Consider the following 26482-nt stretch of genomic DNA (forward strand, 5'->3'; position numbering starts at 1 on the left):
GCGCCTCTGCCCAGTGTCCAGGCGCTGCCATGCCCCAGGTGGCTCTTCAGGCTCTGGAAGTCTGTTCAGCTCATTCCCCCTGAACTAGTGGTGACTTCGAAGATGCTAAAACGAAGAAGCCAAAAGAATAGATCCCTAATGATGGCACTTCAAATGGACTATTTGAACATGCACATCTAGGCGGTGGGAAGGAAGGAGACTTCCCCTGGGTCCTCAGACCACACCTGGCTTCAGCAACCCTGCTTGCCTCTGAGTGCCTGGGTCTATGCAGGTGTGAGCATGGAGTAACCACAGGGGGCTAATTGCTAATAGCCCCTTGCTGTTGGGGAAACATGAAACCCTTTAGGGGAGTATGTGACCAGCGGCCACCAGTGCCTCAAATCTCACGCCAGTTTGGGATTACCAAGAACTCTCACTAAGAATGGCTCACAAATTGACCTCTCTTTTCTCCCTCCCGTCCTCCAAACAGCCGGATGAGGCAGAGGGGAGCCAAGCAGGTCGTCAGAGGGGGACATTCACTCATTCTTTAGGCCACACAAACTGGTTCCACTTACATCAGTCTATTCAACCCTGTCCCTCTGACCCTGAGACAGTGACTTTCCAGGGACCAAGCCAAAAGCCTTGCCTCAGTCCTCAGTGTTTTCAGCGTCAAGCACTTGCCATGGTAAAGAACCGTTTCTCCTCAAGCCAAACCCCACCCCCCTCGGCCTGCCCTTGGCTGTCCTGCCTGGCTTCTCTTTCCCAGCTCCTCACAGAGGACCCTTCCCCAAGATTCCCTCCGCTCTGCCCTCCGTCTGCCAGCTGCCTCTCTGAGCAACCTCAGCATCTCAGCCACCTCCTCCTTGCCCTCCTTGCGTGTGACTGCTCTCTCCCAAACTCTGGGGCTCTGCACCATGGCCAGACCTCACTGGGATCTGTCTAAATCTCCGCTAGCTCCCTACATCATCTCTGTGCCTCCCAACACTGCCCTCTACTCCAGTACATCCGAGTTTGCTCCACTTACTTTCCCTACCACAACCACAGCTCTACCCAGGCCACACTATCCCGGCCAAACTCCTTAGCGTCATCTTTAAGACTCCTGTCCAGTCTCCCCATTCGGCCCTAGCCCCACAACTACCATTTAAGAATGTTGGAAAACTGCAACTCTATCAAGCAAGCATGTCCCCATCCTCATTTGAAGGGTTCCTGCCACCTGTCGTGTCCTGCTCTAGCACACACGCACACACACACACACCCACCCCACCCCAGACCGCAGGCTCCTCCTCTGCTCCATAGGCTCTCGGCTCTACCCGGGGAGGAGCAACTGTCTCCACTGCCACTGGTCTTGCCAGCCATTCACTTGCCCTTGCCTTATGGTACATGTCACAGCTGGTCCAGAACTGTCATGATGTATGTACTTGTCATGATTCCACTAAATAGCAAGTGCCCCAGATGTAGAAATAGTCCATCTTTTCCTCCCTGACTGCCCAGCACAGTATGTTCACAGGGTAAATGTTTATTGAGGAAATACACCACCTGAAGCCCCAGAAAGAAGTCATTATCCCAACACCCCACCGTCGCTCTAGGCGGAGGCAGGAGAGAGGCCAGAATCCTGCCTTCTCCCACCTTCTTTGGCAGACGTGGGTGGGGCCGGGGCTTAAGCAGTTAGTCCCAGTGTTTATTTTTCTGCCACAACATTCAAGCCCTGGGCTAATCCTTCCATTAATAAAAAAGATAGACAAGATAGAGCTCTCAAGGCACTTGAAATTTAATTGGAGGGATAAACCCATAAAAAGGCAATTATTTGTTCTTTGATGGGACTTTTGGAAATCCCTCTTTTACACATGACATAACAAAGCAACTATTTTTTTGTTTGTTTTTCGTACGTCCCCAAAGATGTAAAGGGGAGACAAGAATTATTGGAAATAAGGAAACTAATATGTACCGAGCTCAGGAGATGTACTAGGCCACAGTCAGGGCACATTTGCTTGCACTCCTTCTTTTGGGCGGTGAGATGTTCCCATGTAGCACATGTGGATGAGTTCACACTCAGAGATGCCAGGCCATTCACGGTCTCCCAGCTAGTGAGCACTGCACTCTAGATTCTGCCTGGCTTCCACACTTTGCATGCAAGGTTCTCCACTCCCTCCCCTGCCCATGCATCGTGGGTTCTGGGGCAGGAGAGAGCACAGGCCGGGGTGCTTGTGGGGGCTTTGTGGAAGGCCTGGGGTTTGCATGATTTCAGTGCAGAAAATATGCACAGAGCAGAAAACGACGAGAGGAAAAACGGGCATGAGAATCAAGGCGGGAAAATGGGAGGTGTGCTCCAGGGAAGGGGAACAGTCTGTCTACCTGGCTGGAGCTGAAATTTGTGTAGAGAAGTGGCAGGAAGTGATTGGATCAAGTGATGAAGAGTTTGGTCCTTATGCTGTGGCAGGGAGGAGATGGTGAGGGGCTTTGCGGGGGCCCGATGCAGTGGTCTGGTGGCAGCATGCTGGAGGAGTGGAGGCTCGGGGGTCCGGGCAGCAGAGTCCAATGCCCGGAGGGAGGGGCACATGGCTCCCAATCTCTGATGAGAATGGTGACTTTGGGACCCTCATCCTTCTTTTTCTTCCGGTCTCTGTCACCCTTTCCCGCCTCCCTGAGTATCCAGGTGCCCTGGCTCTACCTCTCCAGAAGTTAATATTTACATAGCTCCCCCGCCCAGCATGTTGGTGTGTGGGGTGGGGCCAGGGGGCACTGGAGTGAGACAGACCAGACGTGGACAGAGAAGCCTATCGAGAGGGCCTGGGGGAGGGAGGAGGCAGCAGGGCCGGAGTCCGCCCAGGACATCTGGCACCAGTGACCTTGTGGGGAAAGGAGCCAAGAATGGGGCGTCAGGGGGCCTGGGACCCCCCTGCCTGAGAGACACAGGAACCCTGGCCCCGTGTTGTGGACACCAGTGCCCATCCTCAAGGTCTTGAGAACTCCTGAACTTCCAAAGGTACGAGAGCCCTGGCAGCCACTGCCTGCCTGCTGGGTATGGAGCAGAGCTGAAGAAACCCACCTGCCTGGGGCCTGAGCCAACAGGCACCTGTTGTTCAGTGTTGCCAGCTTTCAAGGGGAGAACCTCCCCTTTCAGACAAGCCATGGGGGAGTTCAGTTCAGCCGGCCTTGAGGGGTCAGAGGCCTTCTCAGGGGGAGGAGGCTGGAGGCAGAGTGAGTCTTTCCATGGGACAAGGACAGTGATGAGGTGGGGGCAGAGGATGGCATGGGTGAGAAGGGTCCCCTTGCCTCCCCTCTGAAGGCCCACCACCAATACACACACACACACACACACACAACACACACACACACACACACAGCCCAAATCCCTGGCAGCAAAATGACCTTGGCAGCTACCACTCCTCAGGTCGACAGAGGGAGCTCTCACTCTGCAATCCCCTTGGGTCCAGGCCTGGCTGGACTGATCACTCTTCCTGCCCAAGGTGGCCCGCCCGCCCCACCCATGGAGGGACATTCCGATAGAATGTGAGACTCAGGCATGGTGGGGGACAGTGGGAATGGGGCCTTGAGGGATTGGAAGAGAGCTGTCCCGTGCCCTGACTTTTCTCAGTGGAATGAGAGAGGGTTTGGGACCAGGTGAAGGTGCTCACGTAGAGACGGCAGAGGTGTGGGGCCCGCAGCGGAGTGCCCAGTGCAGCCAGCGCCCAGGGGCCTCTGCACCCTGCTGGAGCAACCCCTCTGGCCCTTCACCACAAGGACTGTCCCTGCCTTGCTGTCTGTCACTGTCCGAGCTCCACACTGGGCTTCCTGGAGTAGTGACTCTCCCCAGTGCTGTACACTCTTCAAGACTGGCCTGCTCTCCGGCCCTGAACTAGGGTTCTCCTGAGGTCACCCCTAGAGCCAATTCTAGAGCCTTATGAAGGGAAGTGGGGGGATGGGGCACTTGGTAGGGTTCACTGGGCACCCTAGCTCCTGAAGCTGTCCCCTAACCCCCAGTGCCAGCACTGAGGACACACCCTCAGGCCTCCTCCCTCCATCTCTGAGGAAGAGGCAGCGGGAGCCACAGCTTCCTCCTCCCCCCTCCCTGCTACCGCAGCTGAGCCGGGCCTGAGCTGCCGGCAGGTTGTCTTGGCAACGGGAGGCGGAGAGGAGATGCGCCGAGGGATGGAGGTGTATGTCACCGAGGAGGCTGCTGCGCTCCTGCCCCACGCCCTGGGCCCTTGAAGGTACCGAGCACCCTCCCCTCCTTTTCCCCTCCCCCCTTTCCCCTTGACTCCCCCAACTCGGCCCTACATGCGCTGGTTTCGATAGGAGGAGGCACCCCTCCTCCCAGGCCAAGCGGTCCTACACATTCCTCATCACCCACCTCGTTCCAGGCCCCTGGCCACAGTGTCCTTCCTGGCATCAGCTCACTCCAGCTCTACCTCTGGGGACCCTTGCACCAGAAGACAGCTCTCCTGGGGTGGGGCCTGGTGGGGGAGGGGCAGCGGCAGGGGAGGAACCCTGCTGCCCAGTGCAGCAGGGGTCAGGAATCCTAAAGGGCTGAGGTGTCAAAGCCCCCGGTACCTGGTCAGCTGGAGGGACCGAGAGATCATCTAGGGCTGGAGTGGGGCTGGGGCTTCCTCTCTGCCTCTCAGCCCCTGATTACAGGGAAGTAAGGGTGGGGTTGAAGGTACAGAAAGCCGAGAGGCTGGGCTGAGGCCGGGCTGGTTGTGGAGCAATGGCCGGGGTGGCTCCTCCTCCAAGGCTGTGCCCCTTCCTGCCACATTAAAGGTATGCCCCCTCCCACATCACTCTCCTGGCCTTTTTCTTGCAGTTCCATGGATCCCATGCTTCATCCCCCACCCCCAGGTTTTCTCTATACCTTCACAGCCACCCCCACCCGGCTACAGCAGCTCAGCCTGTGTTCTGTCTCCCTTCTCAGCCACCTGCCTCCCTCCTTCCTCCCTTCTCTCTGAAGCCCGTCCCTCAGGTTACTGTCCTCTCTGTCCCCACCAGCCAGATACATTCTGTCCCCTCCTGGCCTCTTCCCTCAAGCCCCTCCCCCTGTGCTTCTCCGTTCAGACACCCCAGAGCCCCCTCCCCAGATTCTAGATTTCCCCAACAACAGCTGATACCATCAGCTGACCGGCTGTGGGCAGGGTTGCCAGGGCAACGGTGAGGGCTGCCTAGGTAGGCAAGTCTGCGGTGTGGAGGTGGAGAGGATGCTGGGGCCAGGGCGAGGGTCGAGGGCAAGGCTTGTTGCCCTTCCCTGTCCTGCCCAGGGGGCCCAAAAGGCCAATGACAGGCTCCTGGGATGGTTGAGGCTTTGCTAGAGACAGGGAAGGCACATGCCTGTAAATTCTGTGCTGGGACCCAGGGGTTACCGGGCAGGAAGCTCCTTTTTCATGAAGCCGCCCTAGGGAGAGATGGAGTCCTTCTCTCTCTCTGCTGCATCCCATTAGAGTTCCCAGGGGATTCAGGTTATCAAGGGGCCAGCCCACGTCTCAGTACTGAGGACCTGGTTGCATCCTTCCATTCTGCCCTCCCAGGAGAGAGCCCATCCTTGGGTAACCGATTCTGGCCTGTGCCTGCACCCCCACCTCGAGAGGCTGGGCCCCAGAAGCCTCAGTTGCTGCTGTCAGATGGTGGGGTGGTCATAAATAGGGTAGGAAGTGCAGGTGCCTGGAGAAACCAGGCATTGTCCCCCTGGGTCATCAGTAGCCCCCTCCCCCCACCCACCGCCCACAGCAACTTGAACTCTGGCTGTTTAGGAGGAGGCTGAGGGGCTCTGGGTGCATGTAGGTGTGTGTGAGTGTGAGTACTGCAGACTGGGGTGTGGGAAAGGGAGAGGTCAGTGCTGGCTGATTCTGCTTCGTCATGACGCTGGGTTAATGCTCCTCTTGTTTGAAATGGATTGAGCTGCAGCGTTGGTGGAAGAGCGCGCACATCCACACACACACACCCTTGCCAGCCACACGCTATCAGCTGGAGGTGGGGAGGGCGCGGGGAGGGCGTAGGGGAGCCGGCAGCCCGCCCGCCCGCCCCCGGACAAGGACTCCCCAGCACCGGGGGATCCAGGCAGTCGTGGCTTGCAGAGAAGCAGGGTGGGGGCAAGGGGGGTGGGGGCCCAGAGGGGAGATCAGACCGCTCAGCCGAGACCAGCTCCCCTCCTTTGCCAGCTCCCACCCCGCCCACCCACCCCAAGCCGGCTTTTTTCCTGTTATTTGTGCTCCGGGGAAGCGCGGCTGGGTTCCTGGAAGAGACGCCTATTACCTAGGCTCCTGGGGGAAGTGGCAGCCCTTGGATCTGGCCTACGCCTCTCGGGCCTCTGTGGCCTCAGAGCGTCTGGTCCACACTGTCTGGGAAGAGGTAGGTGGCAGGGTCTCCGCCTCTTCCCCCCTCTGTGGGCACTGTGGGCCACAGTGCTTGCTGGTGAGCCAGGCTTTGGGTGGCGGCAGGGTATCTGGGGGGAGCCCACGGTGGTCCCTGTTCAGTGGGAGGATGGGCCGGCCCCTGGGACTAGCTGGGCCTGACTAATGGAACCTTCTTCTGATTTCGGGAAGAGGGCCTGGGGTATCCTCATCCCAAGGATGAGAACTGCTCCCAGCTAATCCCCTCTTGGTTAGCATCTCTGCCTGGCCCACCTAGCTGAGCAGGCCAGCAGTGGAAGGGATGGACTGTGGGGGCACGGGGTGGGCAGGGGAGCATTCCCTATCTGCTGAATACTGGCCTGCTGGCCTCCCCGCAACCACTCCACATGCTCTGGGGGTTGGAGCAGTACATTTAGGGGCCTGAGGCTGTTTATCTGGAGCCTGCTTTTTAGGGGGAGTGGGAGGAGAGCCTGCTCCCAGCCAGTGACTGGCCAGGCTGGGGTGGGGCTGAGTGAAGAGTGAGGCTGTGGCAGGGCACAGCTGCAGGCCCAGGCCCAGTTCTCCCCCTGTGCCCGCCGCTGGGATGCTTGAAGGGGCCAGGGCTGAGCAGACATGCAGCCCCCACAGGGTTCTGGGGCTCCCCTCCCTAGCTCTGTCCCTCAGGGCCCAGCAGGCCCAGCCCCCTCTCTTGGGCAGACACACCCGGTGTGTCCCTTCCAGGGACCAGTTGCCTGGTTGTGAGAGTCAGGGGAGCAGGGACAGGTCCAAGACAAGGAAGGCAGTCGGGCTCTGGGAATGGGGAGCCCAGGGAGGGCCTCCGGAGCTGGGTAAGTGGAGGGCTCTGTGTGTGTTGCTGTACACGTGCACAACTCTGGGATGGATGCCAGGGAGAGGACCAGTGGGTGGGTGCGAGCGGGTGTTGGCAGCACCATGTGTCACTGTGAGGGGGCCTCGATGGGAGAGTGGGGGCGTGAGCTGCCACGCAGGGCTTTGGAGTCTCCCCACGTGCATGAGTCCTGCAACAGTTTCAACGCAGGTGCTTCTGCCTGTGCCCACCTGTCCATCTTGTGTCGTGCTGCTGGCCTCTCCGTGGTCAGGTGTCAGACTCCTGGGTGAAGTTGTCCACCCGTGGGTGGATGTATGCAGAATCCCTCTTCTAGAGCTCCTGGGTGTTGTGGGGACCGGAACAGGGAGGCCCCAGGATCCAGAAAGCTGAATTGAGGCTGCATCTCCCCCAGCTCTGCCAGTCCCGCTTGTACAACAGGACCAGCTATAAATGGAGGGGGAGCAGTCAGCCTGAGGGGCTGCAGGATGCAGAAAGCAGAAAGCGGGGTCTCTTCAGAGGGAGAGTGGAGAAGGAACGTAGAAACCAAGCCAGAGAGAGACCTAGGAGAAGATGGCTGCACAGATGCGTCTCTGGGTGGGCCAGAGAGGTAGGAGGGGGCATCTGGGCCCGGTTTTGTTGTTATCAAGAGAACAGGGGAGGGCAGGCCTTGAGCAGGGGGACTCTGGGCTCCCCACCCACCCAGGCCTGGTCCTTTATCTGAGTGTGAGAGGGTGCCCTTTAGTGTTAGGGGAACCTTCATCCCAGCAGACACAAGGGTAAAAAACATTGGAGTAGGGGAGAGGGAGAAACTGGGAGAAGAGGAGGGAGTCCCCAGGCTCTGCCAGCCTTAGGACAGACTCGGAGTTCAGGCTTGGCCTAAGTAAGAGACACCTCTGATGAACCACTGGCCCAGAGCAGGCCTCAACCTCCTGGTGTCCTTTTCCAGTGAGGGGAGGGGGGAGCCAGGTGCCCTGCCCCACCCACATCACACACATGCACAGCACCCATGGGAGCGCCTGGCCCCTGCCCTGCCGCGCTGCACTGCTCCACCCTCCCTGCCCCTCCCCACCCGGGATGCTGTTTTGGGAACTGGTGACCTAGCTGGATCCTGCCTTTATTTCTGGCATTGAATTGTTGCCACAGTAACTGCGGGGGTGGGGCCGGGTGGGGGAGAGGGTGAAAGGGAAAGAGGGAGGGAGGGAGAAAAGATGAAGAAAGCAAAGAAAAGGGACCAGAAGAGAAAGCAGAAAGACAGGAGGAAGAAAGGGAGAGAGGGCCAGGCAGTCACTGTGAACAGAACAGGAGAAGGCGAAGCGGGGCAAAGTTCCCTGCTCACCAGATGCCAGCCCGCTTGGATGACTTGCCTCATTTCATAATTCGTTTACTGTCTGCACCGGCTGGCCTCCAGCCTGGCTGGACTCTGCGGCCTTTGTGGCCCAGAGCCAGAGGCCCCCAGACTCCCAGCTGCTCTTCTACAGATGCCATCAGTGAGCAGGACTCTGGGTGGCTCCACTGTCTAAGGTTAGCACGTGGGACCCCCAAGTCCCACATTTTGATTGAAGTGGGATCTCTGGTACTCATTGAAAAGAGCACTTGGCTTTGGCCTCAGGCAGGCCCTGGTAGGAATTCTGGCTTGGCTTCTATTTGGGTGGCCTTCGGCAAGTTCACCTTTCAGTCTCATTTTTGTTCATCTCTAAATGAGGAGAACGTTGTTTTGTGTGAGGTTTAGAAAGGATGTATGAAAGTCCCGAGTACAGGGGCTGGCACCAAGCAGGTAGTGGTTGGCTGGAGACAGGAGCACAGCTAGACCAGGGGCCCCCCACCCCGAAGCTGCCATTCTGCCTGCGGAGGTTTCATTTCTAAAAGCCCAGGGGAGCCACGGTCTGGATCAGTTTCTGCCTGGAAGAAGAGCCCGCCAGGATGGGTGGGCACAAACTCAGAAGGCCCAATGGGCGGGTCTTATCACCCACATCCCGGGGAGCTGTGAAGAGGAGAGGGTGATGGGTGAGGTGGGGCTGGGCTGGCGGCTCAGATAAGGCAGGGACACACAGCTGGGGGAGGGTGGGGCTGAGATGGAGGGCGAGCAGCCGGCAGGCGTCCGACCAGGGCCAGGGGCAGCTGAGCTGTCCCTTCCGTCACCTGGACCTGCCTTCCTCTGCGGTGCTCTCTCTTCCTCCATCCCTCCCCTCTTCCTGCTGCAGCTCGCCCTTTCTAGCTCTTTGTGCACGGAGGTCGCTGGGACCTTGCGGGCGCCTGCACAGGCAGGCGGGGTGCATGGATGGGAGAGGGGTCTGGACAGGACGAGGTGGAGTGAGCCAGCACTGACCTGGGAGAAATGAGCTTTGACAGAAGGGGCTGCTTGTGGGTGGAGTAGGCAGGGTGTGATTTGAGAGAAGCTGAGGAATCTCTCTCTCTCTCTCTCTCTCTCTCTCTCTCTCTCTCTCTCTCTCTCTCTCTCTCCCACACACACACACACACACACACACGCGCACGCACGCACACACACATATACACACACTCTTCTCCACCCCCAAACATTTTCCCTGCTGGCCTTCTGACAGCTTAAAATTTAACCAGCAAAAACTTTATGCCTTAAGGCTAGGCCCATGTTTACATGCAAATGTCCCCCAAGGGGTAGGACCAAATTTCTGCCTCTGTGGAAATAATTTATCAACCAACATGCTCTCTAACAAATGGCAGGGGGTGGCGCCAGGGTGCAGGGCCCTGCCTGACCCCAGGAAGCAGACCCAGATGCTAAAGGACAAGACCCAGCAGTGGGGTTGTGGGCAAGAAGGGATTGGGGACAGAGCAGAGGTGAGAGGCCAGGGGCTCAGTAACTGACATCAGCTTTGCCTGGGCGGTGTCATGGTGAATGGTTTTAGAAGTCAGACAGACCTGAGCTTAGATTCCACACAGTACTGTGTCCTTGACCAACCACTTGACTTGTTCAAGTCTCAACTTCTTCATGTGCAAACGAGTTACTCGAGATACTCGCCAATTCAAGCCAACCCACAGGATCGGAATGTAAGGGTTAAATGGAAACAAAGATGGGCTGGGCAGTGGTTCACACCTATAATCCCAACATTTCCGAGGCAGAGGTGGGAGGATCACTTTTTGTTTTTTTTTTGAGTCTCGCTCTGTCTCCCAGGCTGGAGTGCAGTGGCACAATCTCGGCTCACTGCAAGCTCCGCCTCCCGGGTTCCCGCCATTCTCCTGCCTCAGCCTTCGGAGTAGCTGGGACTACAGGCGCACACCACCACACCCGGCTAATTTTTTGTATTTTTAGTAGAGACGGGGTTTCACCATGTTAGCCAGGATGGTCTGGATCTCCTGACCTCGTGGGGAGGATCACTTGAGCCCAGGAATTTGACACCAGGTTGGGCAACATAAGGAGACCCCCATCTCTACCAAAAAAAAAAAAAATTTGTTTTCGGGTGTTGTGGAGTACCTCTGTAGTCCCAGCTACTCAGGAGACTGAGGCAGGAGAATGGATTGAGCCTGGGAGGTCGAGGCTGCAGTGAGCTATGATCATGCCACTGTGCTCCAGCCTTGGTAAAAGAGTGAAACCCTGTCTCAAAAAAAAAAAAAAAAAAAGAAAAGAAAAGAAAAAGAAAAGAAAAAAACGTGAACTGCCCAGCACAGTGCCAGTCGTAACATAGACATTCTATAAACAGCAGCTGTTAATATGACAGTGACCATCAGGATTTCAAATCATGCTTCTGAGTGCCCGTGCCTCTGGGACGGTATTTGTGCACATGTGAGTATGGGGATATATGACCACATACTCCTGAGACATGGCTCACCCTGGGCCACTCACCTCCCACCTCTCTGAGTAGCCACCACTCTGACAGATAGCCGCTGTCACACTCTGTACCCCTCCCCTGGCTGGTGTTCCAGGAAGATTCCAGGGCCTCCCCCAGGCTCCAGAACACACTGAAGTTATCCAGTCTCCCTCCTGCCTCTCTCTGTGTGTAGCTGCACAGGCTCCTCAGATTGACCCCTCCAAACCTCTGACTCACTTGTAAGATCTGCAGAGAACCTTAATTCTCTCTCTCTCTCTTTTTTTTTTTCTTTTGAGACAGAGTCTCACTCTGTTGCCCAGGCTGGAGTGCAGTGGTGTCATCATAGCCCACTACAGCCTCAAGCCCCTGGACTCAAGTGATCCTCCTGCCTCAGCCTCCCAAGTAGCTGGGACCACAGATGTGCAACCACCATGCCCCGATAATTCTTCATTTTTTTAAAAAATAAAGACAGGGCTCACTATATTTCCCAGGCTGACCTCAAACTCCTGGCCTCAAGCGATCCTCCTGCCTTGGCCCCCAAAGTGTTGGGATTACAGGCATAAGCCTCTGCACCTGGCCACCATCTCTCACTTTTGCTGGGAAAATGGAAGCCCTGTATGGTTGTTACCCAGCTTCTTTCCCTGTCCTCTCCTTTCCAGGGAGCACAGTGACATGATCATAGCTCACCGCAGCCTTGACCTCCCGGGCTCAACCCATCTTCCTGCCTCAGCCTCCAAGTAGCTGGGACTATAGGCGTACTTCACGACACCCAACTAATAAAAAAAAAATTCTTTTGTAGAGATAGGGTCTCTCTATGTTGCCCATGCTGGTGTCGAATTCCTGGGCTCAAGTGATTCTCCCACCTCTGCATCCCGAAGTGTTGGGGTTATAGGCATGAGCCACTGCCCAGCTTATCTTTGTTTCCAGGAAACCTTTCTTCCCAAAGCCAGTCTTGTACTGGGCCATGAACTTGATCCCTTCCCTCCTGCTGCCATCTTGCTCCACCCAACTAGTGCCCACTGCCCCCTGCAGCCTCAGTCTTTCCTGTCTACTGTTCCCTCTCTGCTGTCTGCAAAAACACATTAAAGGCCTTAGGCCAATCTTGTCTCCTCCAAAATGACCCTGCCCTTCCATCACACTTCTTGGAAGGGCCACTCCCCATGGCTGTACCACCTGGCCAGCACCCCCATCACCCCCCAATCCCTAACCAGGAGGCCACTATGGCCCTGACATTCAAGCTGGAAGAAAAGTACTTCTCCTCACCTTCTCCGCGGTGACACTTGGCTTCCATGATGTTCTACTCTCTCACTCTCCCTCTATCCCTCCCTCCCTCTCATTTTCTCTCTATATGTTTTGCACATTTACTGTGTATCAGACCCTTTGCTGAAAACACAAAGACTCACTAGAGACTCCCTGGCCCCTGGGAGCTGCCATCTAGTTTTCTTCTCTCTTTCTGACTGTGCCATCTCTGGCTATTTCTTTTCAGTCCCCCAGGTTCCCAGGATGCCGTTTTTGACCTTCTTTCTCCTTTGGCAATCTCGTGTTCAGACTATGACCTCTAGGCAAATGGCTCCCACATCTCTGGTTCCAGCCTGGCCTCTTCTGTAGGTTCCTTTCCTCCTGGACATTCCTACCTGTTCCCCTGCTGCACCCACCACAAACTTCACCTGTCAAAGAGACTTCCTCCTTTCTCCTTCTCCCAGTTTCTTGGACTTGCAGCCTCCCCCATGGGTGCCCCAGATCCAGTCCTGCTTTGCACATTCTGCCTCTAGGGTTTCTTCAATTTGCCCTCTCTCCTTCCTGTCCAAGTCTAGATCTTCACAGTGCCCTGCTGAACTACTGCTGCAGCTTCCGGACTGGTCTCCCTGTGGACATGGATCGGCTCTGCCTGTCCAGTCTGGCTGTCAGGCTGCCACCAGATTCATTTTCCCAAAACACTGCTTGAATTGTGTCACTTCTTTGCTTAAACAAAGTTTTTGAGCCTTCTGTGCCCCTTTGTTGCCAACAGATTACGACCTAACCCTAGGCTGGGTTCAGGGCCTCCACAATCTGGCCTCGACCTCCTGTCCCAAATGCATCTCAACCTCATGAGCTCTCCAATCCAGCCATATTTGCTGTTCCCCAGGCAGGCCCAGTATATCCCCATGTCCCCACCTTAGGCTGCTTTCTCTGTCAGGAGGCCCTTTTTCCATTTTTGCATGATCTCAAACGGGGCATCTTTCAAGGCCTACCTCAAATACCTCTTCCTCCAATAAACCCTTTCCCCTCTCTTGACATCCCAGCAGGAGGAATCTCTCCTGTGACTTTTCATAGTGCTTTATACTATCTTATCTGGTACATGTAGTTTTCTACTTTGCATGGGAGTTATCTAGATGCATGCCTTATTTCTGGAGAGGCAGCTTAGCTCCCCTGACTCATCTTTCTGTTCTCCATAAGACTTACTGCAGAGTCCTGCTCTGTGTTCATTGCAGAATAGGTGTTCAGGAAGTATTTGTTGAATGGATGAATAAAACAATACATGACTAAGTGGATGTATGTATGGATTCAGAGATGGATGGATGGATGGATTGATGAATGGATGCAGGGATGGATGGATGCAGGGATGGATGGATGGATGGATGGATGGATGGATGCAGGGTTGCAGGGATGGATGGAGAGATGGATGGATGGATGGATGGATGGATGGACAGATGCATGCATGCATGGATAAGCATTTGCCCCTAGGGCTAAGCCAAGTGCATAGCTAGTTTGATACTAGCTATAAACAGAGTAAAAATAAGAGAGGAGAGAGAGCTAACAGCTCCTCAAGTATGTATCAGAATTTATTCTTCTTTTTGCTTAATTAAAAGCATTACAAAGCAGGCAAGAGGAGTATGAAGTTCCAGAACGGAGTCCTTCCATGTGCACCAACACCTTGTGTGACTCTGATGGCCAGAGTCTTTTTTTTTTTTTTTAGACGGAGTCTCACTCTGTCGCCCAGGCTGGAGTGCAGTGGCACAATCTCGGCTCACTGCAAGCTCTGCCTCCCGGGTTCACACCATTCTCCTGCCTCAGCCTCCCGAGTAGCTGGGACTACAGGCGCCCGCCACCACGCCTGGCTAATTTTTTGTAGTTTTAGTGAGATGGGATTTCACTGTGTTAGCCAGGATGGTCTCATTCTCCTGACCTCGTGATCCACCCGCCTTGGCCTCCCAAAGTGCTGGGATTACAGGCGTGAGCCACCGCGCCCGACCTACTATAGTGTTGTTTTGGAGATGCCATGGTTCTAGAAATCCAAACAGACTTGAGAAATCTGGCAGATTCTAGCTTTCCTCACTCTCACCTGATACTGAGTACTAGGTAGGCACTGTGAATCATGCTGAAGACACAGTCATTTTCAACTCCATGACTCTGGACAAATTTTTAACCTCTCTGAGCCCATTTCCTTTTCTGAAAATGGGTCTACCTTATAGGGCTTTTGTGGCAATGAAACAAAATAATCCTTGTAAAGGGCTTCTCAAAGTACCTAGCGCATAGTGAGCATTGAATAAATGATAGCTCTTTGCTCTGCCACCTAAGCTAGAATACGGTGGCGTGATCACAGCTCACTGCAGCCTTCACATCCTGGGCTCAAGCCTCCAGAGTAGCTGAGCTAACTACAGGTGCACATCACGACATCTGGCTAATTTTTAAATTTTTGCTAGAGACGAGGTCTCCCTATGTTGCCCAGGCTGGCCTCGAACTCCTGGCCTCAAGCCATCCTCTCTCCTTGGCCTCCCACATAGCTCTTATTGTTGTTTTCACCCTCCTGCAATTAGCAGTCTGTCTAGTTAGGGAGAAAACATGTTCCCTGTAATCAAGTGCTTAGCTACATTGGTCTGTTTTTAAGTCCCACTGGAATTCAGAGAAGGGTTGATACATGAGGACTAGACTAGTACAGGAGGCCTCCCAGAGGAGCCGCTTTGGGATGGCCCTGGAAGGCTGGAGGCACCTGGGAGGCAGAGAGGTGGACAAAACAGTGGAAAGTGTCAAAAGCAGGAAGGTGGGGCTGGGCACAGTGGCTCACACCTGTAATCCCAGCATTTTGGGAGGCCAAGACAGGCGGATCACTTGAGGTCAGGAGTTCAAGACCAGCCTGACCAACATGGTGAAACCCCATCGCTACCAAAAATACAAAAATTAGCCAGGCGTGGTGGCACACACCTGTAGTCCCAGCTACTCCGGAGGCTGAGACGGGAGAATCGCTTGAACCTGGGAGACGGAGGTTGCAGTGAACCGAGATGGCACCACTGCACTCCAGCCTGGGCAACAAAGCAAGACTTTTTTTTTTTTTTTTTTTTTTAACGAGGCAGGGTCTTACTTTGCCACCCAGGCTGGAGTGCAGTGGTACGATCTCGGCTCACTGCAGCCTCGATCTCCTGGGCTCAAGTGATTCTCCCACCTCAGCCTTCCGAGTAGCTGGGACTACAGGCATCCAGCACCACGCCTGGCTAATTTTCTTTGTAAAGGCAGGGTTTCGCTATGTTGTCCAGCCTGGTCTGGAACGCCTGGGTTCAAGCGATCCTCCTGCCTCAGCCCCGCAAAGTGCTGGGATTGCTGGCGTGAGCCACTTATGCTCGATCTATGCAGTGTTTTAAAAATAATTTTGTCCATGAAACAAAGTTTGTATGAAGTTCTGACGTGTGGAATTTCCACTTGTGCGCCATGGTAGGCACTCACAAAGTTTCGGAGTGCGGATGTCAGGTTTTGGATGAGGGATGCTGAAACCGGGCTGCTCATGGAACCCTCTCTGTTAACCCTTCCTGGGCGAGCGCCGGGAGGTGGCGGCGGGGACAGTGTCCCGAGCGGGAGTGGGATCAGCGGCCGGGAGGGAAGGGCCTGAGCCGGGGCCGCAGGCCGGGCCAGGGCGGGGAGGGCAGGTGCGGCGGAGCCAGGCCGTGGAGGCCTCCGCCCGGGCAGCAGGCTGACCGCTGCCGTCATTTCCTTTGGAACCAGAGAACAATGGCTCAAAATCAAGCGCAGCCCGTCCCTCGGTCGCCTCCCGTCCACGCGCGCGTTCTCCGGGGCTGAGCGGATGGGAAGCCTGAGCCGCACGGGGCCCGGCTGCCTGGAGAGCTGCCGACTGCGGAGGTCCCGCAGCCTAACGCCGCCCCGGCGCGGCCTCCCTCCCTTCTCCCCGCAGCCTGGAGAGTCACCGCCGAGGGATGAGGACGCGCCAGCCCGGGGGGACGCGCCGGCTGCTTTCGCGGCCCCGAGCGCGCAGCGCCCAGCAGCCGCGCGGAGCCTGACACGCTATCCTCTCCCCTCGCGCACAGGGCTCTGCGAGTGACCTGGCCGGCGAGCTCCGTGCTGCATGGAACGGCTGCAGAAGGTGCGCGGCGCCACCCCGGGCCGGGGGCGCCGAGGGCGGGTGGGGGCCGCTCGGGAGTCCAGGGCGCCACCTGGTGGCCACAAGCCGTGCAGCGCTGCGCAGCGCCCCGGGTCCCCCAGGCCTAGGGCCGCCCCCGCCCCGCTCCCGCACACACGCACGTGCCCACCCGCCCGCCTTCTCGCTCTCCCCAGCAACCACTTACCTCCCCCGGGAGCGTGAGCCCCTCCCGAGATTCCAGTGTGCCTGGCTCTCCCTCCAGCATTGTGGTGAGTACCCCTCTCGGCCACCAGCACCTCCTGGCTGGGAGGGGGGAGGGGGGAAGACCCCTGGCTGCTAGGGGAGCTTCCCGCGGAGCCTCCCCAGTGGTGGTCCCGCCGGTGCTGGCGGGCAGAGAGAACCCAGAAACCCAGAGAAGCACACATATACCCCTTGCACTGGTCTGGCCTCGTTACACCCGAAGTGCTAGGCAAAGGACTATCATGTTTTAAGGTGACTAATTTCTTAAAATAATGCAACGGCAGTATGTTTTCTTAGTAATTAAAGTAAGTCTAGCAAGCCAGGCCAGTGTCCTAGGCGAGGCTTTCAGCACAGCCGTTTCACGCGCACCTTTCCCTTCAGGCCAAGATGGACAATCAAGTGCTGGGCTACAAGGACCTGGCTGCCATCCCCAAGGACAAGGCCATCCTGGACATCGAGCGGCCCGACCTCATGATCTATGAGCCCCACTTCACTTATTCCCTCCTGGAACACGTGGAGCTGCCCCGCAGCCGGGAGGTGAGGGGGCGCCTCTTGGGCAGGACTTGGGGGGAGGCTCCCCCCAGCCACACTGGGTGGGGACTGATCCCTCCCGTGCTTCGTTTCCTGGAGGTCTGCCTCGGCAAAACAAGAGAGGGAACTGTGCGCAGGAATCAGCCAGTCAGTCCATCCAGTGTTCAAGAGAGCAGGCAGAATGGGCTCTGGGCTGGCGTGTCGCTCAGATGTAGAGGGGTGGACACATTTGGATGGCGGCAGCACACAGGAGGCACAAAGAGCAAGATCTGTGGAAACAGTTTGGAAGCACTGAGTGTGGGGGCTGAAAGTCTAGTGGAGGGACCTGTGTGATGTTGTGGCCTCAGTTTACCCTCCTGTAAAATAGAGGTGACCTCTCTGCCCATCCATACACAAGGTAGTCAAGGTGCAGGAGAAAGTGCAAGGCAGGTACTCATCAACTGCCTTCAAGACAGGGTAGTGTCGTGGCTGACCAGTTACAGAGGGCTAGACCATGGGGTGACTTCAGTACCTGCATGATGAACCCCGACCTCATCCTTGGATGCTTCTTGGTCTTGTCGCTTCTATTTGTTTTGAGGCTCTAAGAACAGGACCAACTATTCCCCAATTGGTTCTCAGGCTAGGCACAGTGGCTCACACCTATAATCCCAGGACTTTTGGAGGTCAAGGTGGGAGGGTCACTTGAGGCCAGGAGTTTGAGACCAGACCGTGCAACATAGGGAGACCCCATCTCTACAAAAATTAGCAAGGCGTGGTGGTGTGCACCTGTAGTTTCAGCTGCTCAGGAGGCTGAGGTGGGAGGATCCCTTGAGCCTGGGAAAGGGAGGCTGCAGTGAGCTGTGATAGAGCTACTCATTCTAGGCTGGGCAACAGAGTGAGACTACAAGAAAGAAAGATGAGAAAGGGAAAGAGGAGAAAGAATAAGAGAGAAGAGAGAAAAAAGTGGAGAGAGAGGGAGGAAGGAAAGAGGGAAGGGAGGGAGGAAGGCAAGGAAAGAAAGAAAAAGGAAAAAGGAAGTAGTAAAAAAATAAAGATGAGAGAGGGAGAGAGGAGAAGAGGGGAGAAGAGAGGAAGGAAGGAAGAAAAGAGTTGGCCCTCAGACCCTAGGCGCACTGCTGCAAGGCTTGCATGCTTCTCTGTGCCTCCTGTGGGAAGACTGAGGACTTTGTGCAGGGAACTGTGGGAAGGATCCAAGAAAGCAGAGGTGGCCCAGAAGCTGGCCAGGAAAGTATACTGCGTTGGTGGGGGGATGAGGTGGCCTCTCTGGCGTTCTAGGGAAGAGGCTGAATCTGCCCCTGTAGCTCTGACCAGCCCCCTCTCCATTCACAGCGCTCGCTGTCACCCAAATCCACATCCCCCCCACCATCCCCGGAGGTGAGTCTGCCCCACACCTGCAACTTGCCCTGCCCTGCCCTGAAGGGGATCCTGACTCCCTCCCCTCACACATCAGACTGAGCTCTGCAGAGCCCAGGGAGTGCCTGAATCAGTGGCCCCCCGGCTGTCACTGGCCAGCTCTGTGTCCATCATTCTGTCGGACCCAGGACCTCATTCAATCCTTTCTCCCTGGGCCAGGCACCATCAGTAGGTCCTTGGAACTGTGCCACAACATTGCCCTGGGTTTGGAGGGATGCAGCCTGCCAGGATGGGAGGATAGAAAGGGTGGTGTGAGCTGATGGGGGCGCATGTGTGGGTTGGAGGGGGTTGGGGGGCCTGGAGCCACACGCTTCTGCTCTGCAGGTGTGGGCGGACAGCCGGTCGCCTGGAATCATCTCTCAGGCTTCAGCCCCCAGAACCACTGGAACTCCCCGGACCAGCCTGCCCCATTTCCACCACCCTGGTACGTCTTCTCGGCATGACCGCATTGTTTCCTAAGACTTTCTCCATCAGGAACCCCAGTGCCCTTACGCTCAGTCCCCCACTCTCTGGGGTATATGCTCACCTCAGACCTAAGTAGACCCCAGGAGGCCAGGACCCCTCCCAAAGATGGGAGACCTGTCACTTTTTCTCTCTCCTCCAGCCAGAAAAGTGTAAAAAGTCCCAAACCCCTGAGGGACAGTGCCAGGAATGCCAGCCCTGTCTTGGCTCTTGACAGGGGCCCGTGAGTTCCCCACCTTGTCCATCGTCTCCATTCTCCAGGCCCCAGCCTCCCTGCCATCAGCATGTTCTCCTCCTCATCTCTTCTTCCTCCCACAGAGACCTCCCGCCCAGATTCCAACATCTACAAGAAGCCACCCATCTATAAGCAGAGAGGTGAGGGTGCCCCTGGCTCACCAGAGCCCGCTTCTGGCTGCTTGCTGGGAGGCTGTGCCCTGGGGCTAGGGGCTGGCTGGAGGGGGCGGGAGGATAGTACGTCACAGCAGCACGTGTGCCCCGTGCTCAGTGTGTACACTGCTTTTACCTGCAGGACCTCACAGGTGTGAAGAGGGAGGGGTGAGGGTAGCCAAGTTGGCCGTGGACAGGGCACACTTGGCTGACCCTGGTCTTTGTCTGCAGAGCCCGTGGGAGGCAGCCCTCAGACCAAGCACCTCATTGAGGATCTCATCATCGAGTCATCCAAGTTCCCTGCAGCCCAGCCCCCGGACCCCAACCAGCCAGCCAAAATCGAAACTGACTACTGGCCGTGCCCCCCGTCTCTGGCTGTCGTGGGTAGGAGAGATGGGGAGAGGGGAATGGGAGGTCTGGGAAACCCCTGCACTCCCTCGCCTTTGCTCCTGCCGAGCCCATTCCCACCCCTGCCCTATGGTGCCCTCGTGGGCTTCTTCCCACCTTCATGAGCCCCCAGGCTCGTCGCTCACCCACTCTCTGTGTTCCCATAGCGCTTGATGTAAGTGGCCCTCTTTATTGGTTATTCATTTACTTTCCATTCATTTATTTTGTGGCTCAACAGACATATATCAGACTTCTGTATCCCAGGCTCTGTGATGGGAGCTCTGAGAAAGAGAAAGATAAATCGTAGATGGTTTGGTCCCCAGTGAATTTTATTTTAATTTTTATTTGTATACATTTATGGGGTACAAGTGTAATTGGTTACCTGCATGGATTGCACAGTGGTGAAGTCGGGGTTTTTATGCTATTATTATCTGAATAGTGCACGTTGTATCCATTAAGCAATTTCCCATCACCACCCCCCACACCCTTCCGAGTCACCATGGTCCATCATCCCACTCTCTACATCCATGCATACACGCTATTTAGCTCCCACTCACGAGTGAGAACATGCAGTCTTTGTCTTTCTGTGTCTTTGTTTGACTTAAGACAATGGCCCTCCAGTTCCATTCATGTTGCTGCACCCACTGAATGTCAGTCGTGAGTGTGTGTGTGTGTGTGTGTGTTGCCTACCCAGCTTCATGGCAAGGTGAGAAAATGTTCCTCTTATTTTACTTTATTTTTATTTTATTTTATTTTTGAGATGGAGTCTCGCTCTGTCACCCAGGCTGGAGAAGTGGCACGATCTTGGCTCACGGCAACCGCCACTTCCCGAGTCAAGCAATTCTCCTGCCTCAGCCTCCCAAGTAGCTGGGTTTACAGGCATGCACCACCACACCTGGCTAATTTTATGTATTTTTAGTAGGGACAGGTTTTCATCATGTTGGCCAGGCTGGTCTCGAACTCCTGACCTCAAGTGATCCACCCGCCTCTGTCTCCCAAACCGCTGTGATTATAGGCATGAGCCTCCATGCCTGACTATTTTTAAATTTTGAGACAGGGAGTCTTGCTCTGTTGCCCAGGCTAGAGTGCAGTGGCACCATCTCGGCTCACTGCAACTTCCACCTCCTGAGTTCAAGCGATTTTCCTGTTTCAGCCTCCCAAGTAGCTAGGATTACAGGTGCCCACCACCACACCTGGCTATTTTTTATATTTTTAATAGAGACGGGGTTTCACCATGTTGGCCAGGCTGGTCTCGAACTCCTGACCTCAAATGATCCACCCACCTCGGCCTCCCAAAGTGCTGGAATTACAAGCGTGAGCCACTGCACCAGGCCTTACTTTATTTTTATTTTTAAATATTTATTTATTTATTAAGACAGGGTCTCACTCTGTTGCCCAGGATGGAGTGCAGTGATGCCATCACAGTTCACTGCAGCCTCGAATTACTGGTCTCAAGCAATCCACCTACTTCAGTGTCCCCAGTAGCTGGGACTACAGGCATGCCCTACCACACCAGGCTAATTTTTAAAAATAAATTTCTATAGAGACTGTATTACCCAGGCTGTTCTCAAACTCCTGGGCTCAAGCGATCCTCCCACTTCAGCCTCCCAATGTGTTGGGATTACAGGCGTGAGTCACCTTACCCACCCTACTTTATTTAACAAAAATAATTTGTAGTGGTCTTATCAAGGTCCAGCCCAGGGCAGTGCACAGAGGCTACGCCACGTAAATGCACACTGACCCCACGGCGAGTGACTCCCTGCCTGCCTTTGCTTGTGTCTCCTAGAGACAGAATGGAGGAAGCGGAAGGCGTCTCGGAGGAGAGCAGAGGAAGAGGAGGAGGAGGAAGATGACGACTCCGGAGAGGAAATGAAGGCTCTCAGGGAGCGTCAGAGAGAGGAACTCAGTAAGGTAGCATCTCGCCACCCCTCACCCTCCACCCATGTGCAGGAATCTCATTCTGTTGCCCAGGCTGGCATGCAGTGGCATTATCTCAGGTCACTGCAACCTCTGCTCCGGGTTCAAATGATTCTCCTGCCTCAACCTCCTGAGTAGCTGGGATTACGGGTGCGCCACCACCTCACCCAGCTGATTTTTTTTTTTTTTTTTAGTAGAGACAGGGTTTTGTCATGTTGGCCAGGCTGGTCTTGAACTCCTGACCTCAATCGATCTGCCCACCTCGGCCTCCCAAAGTGCTTGGGTTGCAGGCGTGAGCCACTGTGCCCAGCCCACCCTGTGTCTTTTTGTGGACAGAAATTCTGGCTCCGTAGCCAGTCGAAGGGGCTCCTACCCAAAAAGCACACTTTCTGGAACATGTGGGGGAACGTCTTCTTGCCGAGACCCCAGGTTTTTGCTTTTGAAGGGACACCTCGACTTTATGCTGCTTTCTGGGGGACACTACTTGATATTAGGATCAAAAGCGCAGAAAAGGGTGGTCCCACCAGAGCTGGGAGCTAGCAGCCTGAGTGATCCATGGGAAGAGCAAAAAGGAGAGTATGGGCTACGGGCCTCCAGGGGAGGAGGGAGAACCATGGAAAAGCCATCAACAGTGACATGGGCCTGGGCTCTGGGCAGGGTGACCTGGGACAGGGACAGGGAGGCCACCGTGGTAGAGTTCTACCGAGCAGCTCGGACTCCTGGCTCTCAAGGGTGGCCAAACCCAATGTGGCCATGTGTCAGTCAGGAACGAGAGGCTCTGTGAGCTCAGAGCACGAACTAGCCACTTGGGAAATGTCCTCAGTCCTGCCGGCAGCATGCCCAACTCTGGAGCTTTCGGAGATAAGAAACGAGTATTGGCCCAGCACAGTGGCTCACACCTGTAATCCCAACACTTTGGGAGGCCAAGGCAAGAGGATCGCTTGAGCCCAGGATTTTAAGACCAGGCTGGGCAACATGGTGAAACCCCATCTCTACAAAAAAACAATTAGCTAGCTGGGTGTGGTGGTGCATGCCTGTGGTCCCAGCTCCTGAAGAGGCTGAGGAGGTTGGATTGCTTGAGCCCAGGAGGTCAAGGCTACAGTGAGCCATGTTTGTGCCACTGAACTCCAGCCTGGGTGACAGTGTGAGACCCTGTCTCAAAAAAAAAAAAAAAAAAGAAAGAAAGAAAGAAAGAAAAAGAAAAGAAAGAAACAAGTGTCTACGTCTTGGCTCCATCTTCCTTTCTCCCTCCTCAGGTTACTTCCAACTTGGGAAAGATGATCTTGAAAGAAGAGATGGAAAAGTCATTGCCAATCCGAAGGAAAACCCGCTCCCTGCCTGACCGGACACCCTTCCATACCTGTGAGTGCTGTGGAGGGGACTCAGAGTCACCTGGCCAGAGATGGAGGCCTGACTCTGTGCGTGTGTTGACTTATGACACATACAGGATGAAATTCCCGACCCAAAGCATGGCTGCTCTCCTGGGAGCAAGACTCCCAGTCGTGGAACAGTGTCAGATGATAAATGAGAGTATCGGTTAAAGCAGAATTCAGCAAGTTTGGTTTAATTAACCACCATTTATTGAGCGTTTACCATGTGCTGGGCATTGGGCATATAAGCAGGGAAAAAATCTAGTCTTGTCCTCTGGTAGCTTGCGGTCAGCAGGGAAACTGTCATGGAACCTGGGGTATCGGTGCATTGTGGCCAGTATTGTGATCAAGGTGTGCAGGGTGCTTTAGGAGCACAGCAACAGGGTCTGGGAGGCTAAACTGAGGGGTTTTGTCGTTGCTGTTTGTTGCTTGTTTGTTTTATCGAGACAGGGCCTTGCTCTATTGCCCAGGCTGGAATACAGTAGTGCAGTCTCAGCTGACTGCAACCTCCACCTCTCGGGCTCAAGCAATCCTCCCACTTCAGCCTTCTGAGTAGCTGGGATTACACGTGTGCACTACTATGCCTGGCCAATTTTTAAAATCTTCTGTAGCGACAAAGTCTCACAATGTTGCCCAGACTGGGCTTGAACTCCTGGACTCAAGCAATCATCCCGCCTTGGCCTCCCAAACTGTTGGGATTACAGGCGTGAGTCACCATATCCAGCTTAAACTGAGTCTTGAAGGCTGAGACTCCAAGCAAGCCAGACAAAGTGAGTGGAAGAGGGCATGGCAGACATTGGGAATGGTGTGGGAGTGAAATTTGAAACATGAAACCTCTGGCTGGCTGAGCCTCCAGGAGTCTGGAATTACAGAGCACAGAGTACACTGTGGGGCAGTGGGCAGTGAGGCCAAGAGATGGGGAGCAGAGCAAGCTTTGAATGCCATGGCCCACTATCCAGCACGCTACCCTGGACTTCCTCAGAGCTTGGTGACTGGAGAGGAGAGGGAGAGACCTGAAAACCCAGGAATGGAAGCTGCGAAGACCCTTAAAGCCTAAGAGGGGCCCCGGCATGGTGGCTCACGCCTGTAATCCCAGCACTTTGGGAGGCCGAGGCAGGCGGATAACAAGGTCAGGAGTTCGAGACCAGCCTGACTAACATGGTGAAACCCCATCTCTACTAAAAATACAAAAATTAGCCAGGCGTGGTGGCGCATGCCTATAATCCCAGCTACTTAGGTGGCTGAGGCAGGAGAATCACTTGAATCCGGGAGGTGGAGGCTGCAGTGAGCCGAGATCAAGCCACTGCACTCCAGCCTAGGTGACAGAGCGAGACTCCATCTCAAAAAAACAAAAGCCTAACAGGAAACCACATAGTGTCATTTCTGCATTGTAGCTGCCAAAGCCAGTCACTGGCCACCTAGACTCAAGGGGAGGGGAGCTAGACTCTCCTTCTCCTTCTTCTCTTCCTCCTCCTCCTCCTCCTTCTTCTTCTTCTTCCTTTTTTTTTTTTCTTTTTTTGGCAGAGTCTCGCTTTGTTGCCCAGGCTGGAGTGCAGTGGCACCATCTTGGCTGACTGCAATCTCTTATCTTCTAGGCTTGAGTGGTCCTCCTGCCTTGGCCTTCTGAGTAGCTGGGACTACAGGTGCATGCCACTATGCCCAGCTAATTTTCTTTTTTTTTTTTTTTTTGAGACAGTCTCACTGTCACCCAGGCTGGAGTGCAATGGTGTGATCTTGGCTCACTGCAACCACTGTCTCCCTGGTTCAAGCAATTCTCCTGCCCCAGCCTCTCGGGTACCTGGGACTACAGGCACACACCACCATGCCCAGCTAATTTTTGTATTTTTAGTAGAGATGAGTTTTCACCATGTTGGCCAGGCTGCTTTTAAACTCCTGATCTCAGGCGATCCACCCGCCTTGGCCTCCCAAAGTGTTGGGATTACAGGCGTGAGCACATCTGGCCTAATTTTGGTATTTTTAGTAGAGATGGATTTTCATCATGTTGCCCAGGCTGGTCTTGAACTCCCGGGCTCAAGCAATCCTCCTACCTCGGCCTCCCAAAGTGCTGGGATTACAGGCGTGAGCCACTGCGCCCAGCCAAGACTCTAATTCTTGATGACAGGCACCACAAGGTCTGATTGCAGAAAGCATGAAAGATGGGAGCCAACGGTACAGGCCATCTTTGGAAACAATCCACCACACTCTCCAATAGTCTGGATAAGGGCTAAAAAAAGATGTGGGTCCAGAGAAGAGGGAATGGATTTGAGAATATATAAACAATTGAATCTGCTGGATTGCATCCAGTGGCTGATTGGATGTGGGAGGCGCAAGAGAGAGGAGTTGAGGTTTTTGTCTTGGGTGCTAGGTGATGACCAACTTGGAACTGAGATAATAAGAGAGGCGGAGTTTCAGGGCAAGATGAGAGACTGGTTTTGGACATGTGGGGTTTGAAGTGCCCCGTGCAGAGCACTGTGGATGGGAGGCGCATCTGGCAGAGTCGGGAGCTTGAGGGTATTCAGCTTGCTTATATGTGGCAGGAAGATAGTGAGGAGAAAGTGAGATTGTAGAGAGAGAGAAGGGAAAGGTGCCTAAGGCTTCCATTAGAGGTCCAGTCGGGGCTCACGCCTGTAATCCCAGCACTTTGGAAGGCTGAGGTGACAGGATTGCTTCAAGTCAGGAATTTGAGATCAGCCTCGGCAACATAGTGAGACCCTGTCTCTACAAAAACTAGAAAAATTGGTTGGGAGTGGTGGCGTGTGCCTGTAGTCTCAGCTAGTTGGGTGGCTGAGATGGGAGCTATGATCGTGTCACTGCAATCCAGCCTGGGTGACAGAGTGAGACCCTGTCTCTCATTTTATATATATATATATATGGGCTGGTTTGAGAGCTGGTTGAGATCGAGCCCCAGGAATGTGTGGGAGGCTGGCCTTGAAAGGCCTCCCCTGGGGGTTGGGAACTTGGATCCAGGGGCAGGCCAGATGAGAAGCTGAGGTTGTCTGCTGAGCATTAGTGGGTGAGACTTGGTGAGAATGGCGAGGGTTTGGAACTGCCGTGGAGGGGAGGAGAAATGTGCGAGGCTTCGCCTTTGTAGTGATGCTCATCTACATTGTGTGGGCTGTATGTCCACAGCCGGGGGCAGGATGGGAGCTGCTGGGTTGACCCTGGGTTAGCGTTTTGTAAGGATAGGTGCTGAGGGGCCAGGCTGCACCGTGGAGGAGCTGATAAAAGTGGTTACTGTGCCCAGCCACAGGGCCGAAGCTGAGAAGGTAATGACAGAAGGCGGGCGGTGGAGGAGGTAGGAGGGGAATGAAGAAACTGGAGGTCTCCATGAGGTTGGTGGGCTGGGTGGTGGGGGTGGAGCTGAGCCAAAGCCACAAAGTGAATGGTCCAAGCTTACAGTTTCTAGGCATTGTGGTTCGGCTGATGACAAGATCCTGAGCGTGACCCTTTGAAAGGCTTGTCTCACGTGGAGCAGAGGTGAAAACCACGGGAACTGGGGAATT

The 26482-nt window shown here is 55.0% G+C and overlaps 1 protein-coding gene across 32 annotated transcripts in view; it reads left to right on the forward strand.

Moving 5' to 3' along the window:
• DMTN (dematin actin binding protein) overlaps positions 1 to 26482 on the forward strand; it is a 34026-nt gene that overhangs the window by 1848 nt on the left and 5696 nt on the right. For 2 of the 32 annotated variants that reach the window (XM_033227439.1, XM_033227542.1), the window contains exons 1-10: positions 3966 to 4190; positions 16087 to 16275; positions 16467 to 16541; positions 16894 to 17049; positions 18373 to 18417; positions 18781 to 18880; positions 19237 to 19293; positions 19537 to 19689; positions 21479 to 21603; positions 22866 to 22971. In XM_033227439.1, the coding sequence (XP_033083330.1) occupies positions 16258 to 16275; positions 16467 to 16541; positions 16894 to 17049; positions 18373 to 18417; positions 18781 to 18880; positions 19237 to 19293; positions 19537 to 19689; positions 21479 to 21603; positions 22866 to 22971 (835 nt within the window). In that variant the 5' untranslated portion in view covers positions 3966 to 4190; positions 16087 to 16257. Of the gene's footprint in view, positions 1 to 2735; positions 2963 to 3965; positions 4191 to 5966; positions 6316 to 7017; positions 7145 to 16086; positions 16276 to 16466; positions 16542 to 16893; positions 17050 to 18372; positions 18418 to 18780; positions 18881 to 19236; positions 19294 to 19536; positions 19690 to 21478; positions 21604 to 22865; positions 22972 to 26482 lie in introns of those variants that run through there. The other 30 variants (XM_033227429.1, XM_033227532.1, XM_033227574.1 and 27 more) reach the window with 25 other exon arrangements.

This window comes from Trachypithecus francoisi, unplaced genomic scaffold (genome assembly GCF_009764315.1).
Source record: "Trachypithecus francoisi isolate TF-2019V2 unplaced genomic scaffold, Tfra_2.0 Contig01440, whole genome shotgun sequence".
Taxonomy (NCBI): domain Eukaryota; kingdom Metazoa; phylum Chordata; class Mammalia; order Primates; family Cercopithecidae; genus Trachypithecus; species Trachypithecus francoisi.